The sequence below is a fragment of the Chelonoidis abingdonii genome, chromosome 15 (assembly GCF_003597395.2).
Source record: "Chelonoidis abingdonii isolate Lonesome George chromosome 15, CheloAbing_2.0, whole genome shotgun sequence".
NCBI classification, from domain to species: Eukaryota; Metazoa; Chordata; order Testudines; family Testudinidae; genus Chelonoidis; species Chelonoidis abingdonii.
Window position 1 is genome coordinate 17,960,689 of NC_133783.1, and position 8,587 is coordinate 17,969,275.

Here is an 8,587-nt window from a genome sequence, read left to right on the forward strand (position 1 = left end):
GTCCATTCTGGCCTTTAACTATATGACTCTATTTAAAGGGAAACTGTAAGGTAAAACCCCCCTCTAGCGGGGTGGTTACCCCACTCCTGCCCTAAAAGGCTTAAAACAGCCCTGGGAGTGGGCTGTGGCAGGAGAAAGGCTAGGCTGCTTGGAAAGCAGCCACAGCTGTGGCTGGCTTAATGAGGGCCCAGCTGGCCCTTATAAGAGGGCTGGGGTAGCAGCCAACAGAGACTCTCTCTAGCTTTGAGAGGGAGGGACCTGGCTGCAGAGAGCTGAGAGAAGGTACCTGGAGTGGAGCAGGGCTGGGGGAAGGCCAAGGGAGCTGGGGAGCTCTGGCCTGGAAACGCCCCCAGGCTGTGGCCTAGTGGAAGGCCAATTAGGTACTGGGGTTACAGATGGCAGCCCACGGGTAGACAGAGGCAGCAGGTCCAAACCCCTGTTGCCTATGATGTGTGGCTTTTATACTGCAGTCTGCCCCGGCGAACAGGGGCTAGATGGTGACTGGCAGTAGCTCACGACTGAGACAAGGTGGGGATAGAGTGTTGGGAGTTCCCCTGGGTGGGGAGACCCTGAGACTGTGGGGGTATTTCCAGGGGCAGCACTCCAAAGACAAGGGGCACTGGGTCCTGGGAGGCACATGGGGGGCCAGCGGCAGTGGGACATCAGCTGGCTGAGGGTGCTCTGGAGGCTGGAAATGCTAATTCACTGGACGATTAGCAGGAGGTGCTGCAGCAGTGAGTCGTCGCACTCTTACATCATGGTGGAGAATGTGGGCATAGTGGTCCGCCCCGATACAAGGGGCAGGGCACAGACGCTGGGACTGTTGGCCGAACCCAAGCATTGAGGAACGGAAGGTGGAGAGAAATGAGAGACTATTTTTGGAGAGTCTGTGTGGCCCGTCTCGCCAAGCAGCAAGCAAGGCTGCTGCAGCTGTTGGGGGGAGAGCACATAGGTCTCATCGGGGGCCAGACACCTGGGGCAGGAGGCTGGTGCCAAGGCAGAGGAACTGTTGGGCCTGTGGGGAACCAGGGCACATGAAGAGGGAGTGCCCCTGTGGGACTCGCAGGGCCTAGGCGAGCCCTGAAGGAAGGGCTGTGCCAGAGACAGACTGTGGAAGGACCAGAGTGTGACATTAACAGGGGGGCTCCAACGCTTTTGGGCCTGCATGGATCCTGGGCACCTAATGAGGAAGTGCCCTCAGGAGAGTTGCAGGGCCCAGGTTAGCCCTGGAGGAAGGGCTAAGCGTGCAAAGAACTGTGAAAGGGCCATGGCAAAGTGAAGGCACTGGAGGTGCTTCCACTGCCACACCAAGCGCCACTTAAAAAGGCACTGCCCCTTTAGGATAAGGGGGAGCACCGGACAAGTGGCCCAGTCTGAGCCTGACCAGGTGAGAGGGACAGGCAAGGCTGGGGACCCAGACCAGGAACTGTCGGGGGCAGAGAGGCCTCAGACAGAACAGGGAACCCACATGGAAGCCAGGAGGGCTTTGGTGGGGACCGAAGTAGGGGGGGAACCCACACGGGAGTTGGGAGGGCTATGGTGGGGACCCAAACCCTTCAGGAAAGAAGCCGGCTGCTCCAGATGCTGGAGAGCCTGAGGCAGGAGAGGGACATCCTCAGGGTCCAGCTAAGAGAGATGCTGGGGCGATAGGGATCCTTCCACCATGCATTGTTAAGGGGGAGGGTGTGTAGCAGGGTGATTACCCTGCTCCTGCCCTGAAGGGCTTAAAACAGCCCTGGGAGTGGGCTGTGGCAGGGGAAAGGCTAGGTGAGTGGCTTTTATACTGCAGTCTGCCCCAGTCTGCTAGATGGTGACTGGCGGTAGCCCATGACTGAGGCAAGGTGGGAATAGAGGGTTGGGGGTTCCCCTGGGTGGGGAGAACCTGAGACTGAGGGGATATTGCCAGGGGCAGCACCACAAAAACAAGGAACACTCAACAAACAAATGAACAAAAAAAAACCCTAAAACCTTATCTATGTTTCAAAAAAACACATTCGGTGATTAAATCTGAATTGATTTTAAAAATCTAATTTAGTTTTTATTGTTTATACTGGTTTCTTTTACTCTTTGATTTCGAAGCAATAGCTAGATGATCACTTATGAACAGTATTAAATTATAGTAATAAACTTGAAGATTATTACACCTCTACCTCGATATAACATGACCCGATATAACACGAATTCGGATTTAACGCGTAAAGCAGTGCTCTGGAGGGGCGGGGCTGCGCACTCCGGTGGATCAAAGCAAGTTCGATATAACGCGGTTTCACCTATAATGCGGTAAGATTTTTTGGCTCCAGGGGACAGCGTTATATCGAGGTAGAGGTGTACATCATATAATCTTGGGGCCTGACTTGGCGCTGTGGAACCCTAGTATAAGTCCTTTGAAATTAATAAAATAATGCAGTGATGAACTGGGACCTTTGACTCTAAGATACAACAAACATTCTTATTCAGGAGTGACAATTTTATGTTTTATAATAACCTTTAAGATACACCCAACACTTTAGTTTCCGAATTTCATTATCCAGATGGGTATGGAACTGCAGTGCTATGGAACCTATGGAAATCAAGAACTCTTTCCAGATAACTTGTTCAGTTTTAATGAGAGCCCCTGGAAGCCCATGTGTCAAGGTTCCTTCCCCACTCTGAACTTTAGAGTACAGATGTGGGGACCTGCCTGGACACTTCTCAGCTTAATTACCAGCTTAGATCTGGTATCGCTGCCACCACCTCTAAGCACTACTTTTCTTCCCTGGGTAGTCTTGAGAGACTTCACCAATTTCCTGGTGAACACAGATCCAAACCCCTTGGATCTTAAAACAAGGAGAAATTAACCATCCCCCCTTCTTTCTCCCACCAACTCCTGACGGATCCCGATCCAACCCCCATGGATCTAAAAACAAGGAAAAAATCAATCAGGTATTTAAAAAGAAGGCTTTTAATTAAAGAAAAGAAAGGTAAAAGAAAACCCTCTGGGAGAGAGTAGCATACCAGCTACTCTCACAGACAACAGACTCAAAACACAGAGGATGTTCCCCTGGGCACAAATTTAGTTACACAAAAAAATACCCAAATGCCCAATTTTGATAATTCCCTAATGGTACCAGACAAGTTACAAAGGAAATAAACATAAACCTATTTATCCCTTTCTAAAACTTACTACTCTGTTAAGAGGCTGGTTCCTTGATCTTTTTCACTCCGGCTGAAACTGAGACTCTGAACAAAGGAAAACTTCCCTCCTTCCTTTTGAAACATCTTTTCCCCCATTGGTTCCTCTGGTCAGGTGTCAGCTAGGTTTGGTGAACTTCTTAACCCTTTACAGGTGAAAGAGGCATTAATCCTTAACTATCTGTTTATAACACCATGTCAGAAAGCAAACAGTGGTCTGTAATAGTTGTCAGTAGGCTTTCCAATTTCAAGCACTTGGATGGTAACAAAAAGGTACTATGTTTGTTGTGAGCCAAGCATTTTATTTCCTTTCAAAAGGACTTCACAAAGCTGTGAGCAAGAATTAAATCCAGTATTACAATGTGTTTTTTTTTAATCCAAGCAGAATGTGGTTGAACTTGTCAAACCAATGGATCCACTTTTCCCTGCTCCGCTAGAAGAAGGTATATCTTACAATATGTATTCATCATTTATTGCATTACCCCCAGAATCAGAGGTGGAAACTCGGGTAAGGGTTTCTTTTTTCATCTGTTCTACTATGAGCCACCTTACCCTCCCCACTTTTTCCCATAGGAGCACAGTGAAAGTCACCAGTTTGATTCCTCTGTCCATCTTATGCTACCAGGGTATAATGTGCACTCAGTTTTAAGACTGAATGAAGTTGCCATTGATGCATTAATTGGTCAGGAAGGGAGCATGTATGTCATGTATTCAGTCAGCCTCTCCCACCATTCCTTAGGAAACAATCACAATACCTCAGTAGTATGCATTCTCTGTATTGGACAGTGAAAAACACTCTGAAGATCTCTTCCCAAATTAGACTCTCACATGCCAGCACAGCACGTTGTTGTGCCTTTGGGCTGGCAACACTTCGATATTGTACATAATAGTGGAATGTTCAAACTGAAACATTTATTGTGGCATTTACTTTTAATTTATTAGGAAATCGATCAAGAATGTCATCCAGAAGGGCTCCAACCAGAAACAGAATCCTTGGACATAGATCCTATGGCTGGGTTCACCACTGAAGATGTTAAGTCAGTATTGGGTCAGATCACAACTGAAATAATTGGCAGTCTTCAGGTACTATTTTGGAAATATGTTCACTAATTCTAACTGTAGTTAATTAGCTAATTAATGACTGTAAACTGTACTCACACTGTGCTGACAAACAACACATTCATCTGCTGTAGGAATGTGATTTAACAGATATACATAACTTGCAAATTAGTCATCTCACATGTAATAAGAGCCAGAAATAGATTCAGTAACATAACAACACGTCTTCACAACTGCTGTGTTATTTAGAAAGTGTGGGCTAAATCCTGCTCTCTTTCATATCAGTGGAATAATTCCTTTTCAGCAGTGTAGGATCTGATGCAGTGAGAGAACACGTGCCATACTGAATATGCTCAATATGAATTTTCAGAAACATGCATCTTTGAAACTTATACACACACTCAATTATTATGTAGGTTCTGTATTACAAACATATGTAAGCCTAGTCTATACTTTAGTTTCTTTGTATGTAGTTACATAAGAGTTGCCCCAGTGGAACAGACTATTTGACCATCTCATATTGCATCCTGCTCCATCAAACATCTGAACATACTGAAGAGAAACAGCCAAAACCTTGTTCAGTATCCATTATTATTGTCTTCATTGCACCTATCACTCTGTATTAGCTGTTGTAAACAGAACATACCATTATAATCTTATATGGTGCACATTCGCTCACAGTGATATACATATTTGAATGAGAAACACTTTACTAATGATATCACATTATCTGAAAATAGTTTGATATTGTTAAACTGTAGTTGTATGGATTATGCATGAATGGGAAACATCAGCTGGAAAATTGACACCAGTGTAATGCCTTCCAGGTTTGATTCCGTATTCCCATTCAACTTGTCATTAGAAATAGGTGAAAAAGTCTGGGCCTATACATGCAAATAGAACCTGCATCTTTTCTAAGAAATTAAATATACATTTTTCTCTTGATCTTGCAGACCTTACCTTGGCAAAACTCCCAGTGAAGTCATTGAGAGTTTTGCATGAAAAAGAACTGCAGGATCCAGTGAGAGATGTATTTTTTTCCATCTGTCAAGCTCTGGTTACCTACCCAGAGAATAATATCCTCTTTATTGTAGTAACTGTCCTCCACAGACTCTTCTCCTGCAACTGATTCCTCTGCTCTTTGACACCCTCCACACCCCCAGTTGCTCTTATCATTAGATTCTGTCGGATCCATGATCAAAATCCTTCCACTACATTCTTAGACATTGAACTACGATCTTATACTTTGCATTGTTTCTCCAATGGATGTAATACATCCTCTGGTGCTGTTGAATCAAGGAAATACCATAAAGTGTCGGATCACAGTGCTGGCTCAAAATAGGTGTGACGATAACGGTAGTGGACTGAAGCAGGAGCTGCCACAGGGACAGCTGATTTTCATTAAAGACATTTATCAGAGGAGGATGTAAGAATGGGAGCAGAAGGGCAGCTAGGTTGTGAGTGAGAGAATTAACCTGGAGATTCAGTTCTCCTCAGGAAAGTGATTAAGTATGTACCTAGAAGACATGGGTCAATGGGATATGGACTTGTTTGTTTATACTTGACAGTGGTCCAAACACAGTGAACAAGATAGATAAGATAAGATCTGAGTAAAGTTCAGCTAAGATCTGGATAAAGTTCAAATAAGAATTCAGAGTTTTTGGTGCTTTATCCAAGCTTTTCAGAATTTTTTGAGATTTGCCCATCACTGCTTGGTATGTTGGAGTATGGCAATATAGGGATTTTAAGACTAAAGCCCTGAAGTTTAACTGGAAAGGTAACCTACTACAAACTTTCTTGGATGGAATTCAGCACTAGATTATAAAGACCAATTTTTCTACTGGTATAAATTACATAGCTTTCTTGAAATTAATATGAAGTTAACAGAGAACTTGGCCCTAAATCTATGATTATTTTGTATGGAGTCAGTAAAGTATTTTTTTACCCTCTCCAAACTTTCATAGAAAACTTAAAACACTTGGAAGGATCTTATCTTGTGTTCTTTCCATTTCTGATCTATTTTTGTTATGAAACACCATCTGTTTCCATGGACATATACATCTATGCATACTGAAAAGGTTACATAAATTCCAAGGCCTCTGATATTCATGGAATTAGATCCAGTGTGCCCAGATTTCTACAGGCAACAGAATTGCAGACAGCTACATATTATCACTGCCAACGAATTTGCTAAAATGTGTCACATCCCATGTACCTTCATTGCAAATATTACAGTGAAATTTAAGCACTGAAATGCTTCAGAATTCTGGAGTTCCTATGTATAATATATATATTCATTATTATGTATATAATCAAGACAGACAAGCAACATCTCAGAGACCTTGTTTTTTATTGTTCATTTCCAATATGCTTTCTAAGTTCCAGTAGTGGGTCAGTAAAATGTATTACACTGGAGACCTAATATCTGCAGCGAAAGAAAACACTGCAATAACCAAACCCCAGAGCAATTTTTCTGATTTGGTGGTTAGTGGTGAAATCTGTCTGAGAATACAGACAAATTAGCCTATCTTCTAATTTAAGGTTATATGAAAAATGGCTGTCCCAATATCACTTCCTGTTCATGGCAGACATACTACACTGGGATTGTACACAGTAATATGATAAAGTGTTATCACGTAAGTACAGGCTGGAACACCATAATGTCTGAAAAACAGGAAGGTGTGTACAGGATAATGTCTGTCTTAAGCCACTATAATATGTCAAAACCACAAAGACAATGTGCAGCACAAAATAGCTCCATCGTAACCACTTTTTTTTCTGATTGTCTTCACAGACTGAGATAAATGAAAAACTGCAAATGCAGGAAGAGGCTTATACTATGAGAATAGACAAATTAAAAAATACCTGAGTAGCTAGACAAGAAGTAGTGCCGAGCTTTAGAGGAATCTACGAAAACAAAAGAAGACAGTTGGCATTCATTTAATTTTTTTTACAAAGGAAACTATTGAGCTAATGTTTGAGAAAATATTCATCCAAATTTAACAACTTTACTGTCCCCATTAGCATTTATATTTATCTATACGTAGTAAGATAAAAGGATTAGAAGGATATGTAGTTCAAAAATATAAAAGTGAAGTCTACTGCTAAATAGCAATTTCTGATAAAATTTTAAACTTCTCAGCAATTCCACTCCTTTGTGTTCCTCCTATTATAAAGTACTTTTAAATATGATTCTAGCATTCCACCTCCCACTCCCCTCCCAATCTACAATATTTTCATAAATTTTCACTAATGGAGATACATATTGTTGGTTTACAATAGAGAACAGCATATGAAAACATTGCGGATATATTAAGGAAAGAATGTCATTAACATGTAATTGTACACTTTTGATCTACGATTATTTTCTTAAGTTCATATTAATTTTTTGCTGACCTTGTTAAAAACTCTAATATCATATAACACTTTTTTATGTCCACCATATCGAAATTACATAAACATTGGACTGGATCCTACAGTTCTTTCTCAGACATAGCTGCTTCTGACTTCAATAGGAGTTTTGTCTGAAAATTTGTAACACTTTAATACTGACTGTATTTGTTACTTCAATATACATTAGCATTGTTCTGTATTTTGTCACATATTGTATAAATGTTGGTTAGCCCAAAATGAAGCCTAATTGTGTGATATGTTCTAGAACTGTGAAACCCATTCATTTTTACATTACACAGCTCTGACCCTTTGAAAGCACTTGGTTAAATATGAATCATGCTTCTAAGGGTAGGCTAAATATTAACTGGAATATTGGAAAACAACATTTTAAGCAGTAAAATTACATATTTGTTTCTCATAACATGTTAAAGAAATGATTTGCATTCCATCCACATTTATGGTGGTGAAAATAAATATTAATGAAAAACCTGTCTAAACCTGATTAAGCAAGAAAATGAGTTACCTAAAGTGTCTTGTTTTGTCACTCTTTCACTTGTATGGGCATATACTTGGTGTGTACAGAAATGAGAATAAAACCAGAAGGGGGCAGTGGCTGCACATGATTCAGCAAAAGTAATTTAAAAAATAAATAACATCCAGTAGCACCATCTGGGTGGGAATCGGCTGTGAATGTGTACTTGAGAGCATATTTCAAATGTGGACATCATGACTTGTAAAGCAACTGTTTAGAATTTTGCATGGGCAGAATATTTTTAGTCAGGAAAAGGTTAGCTTTCTGACAACTCATTATGGTTGATTTATGCTAATGTTTCTGATTTTGTCACTTTTGGTCTCTGCTCATATAGCATTGGTCAGCAAACACCTGAGGGCTCACATCCAGCTATAAAAGCCAACAGTTCCTAGTTTGAGCACACAGATAGCTCACAAGGAATTGTGTATGAAA

The 8,587-nt window shown here is 41.6% G+C and overlaps 1 protein-coding gene across 4 annotated transcripts in view; it reads left to right on the forward strand.

The window, feature by feature from the left end:
* CABCOCO1 (ciliary associated calcium binding coiled-coil 1) overlaps positions 1 to 8,267 on the forward strand; it is a 74,071-nt gene extending 65,804 nt beyond the window's left edge. For 3 of the 4 annotated variants that reach the window (XM_032784474.2, XM_032784475.1, XM_075072590.1), the window contains exons 6-8: positions 3,554 to 3,679; positions 4,114 to 4,254; positions 7,025 to 8,267. In XM_032784474.2, the coding sequence (XP_032640365.1) occupies positions 3,554 to 3,679; positions 4,114 to 4,254; positions 7,025 to 7,099 (342 nt within the window). In that variant the 3' untranslated portion in view covers positions 7,100 to 8,267. The remainder of the gene's footprint in view (positions 1 to 3,553; positions 3,680 to 4,113; positions 4,255 to 7,024) is intronic. The other variant, XM_032784477.1, reaches the window with a different exon arrangement.
* Positions 8,268 to 8,587: the final 320 nt, after the last annotated feature.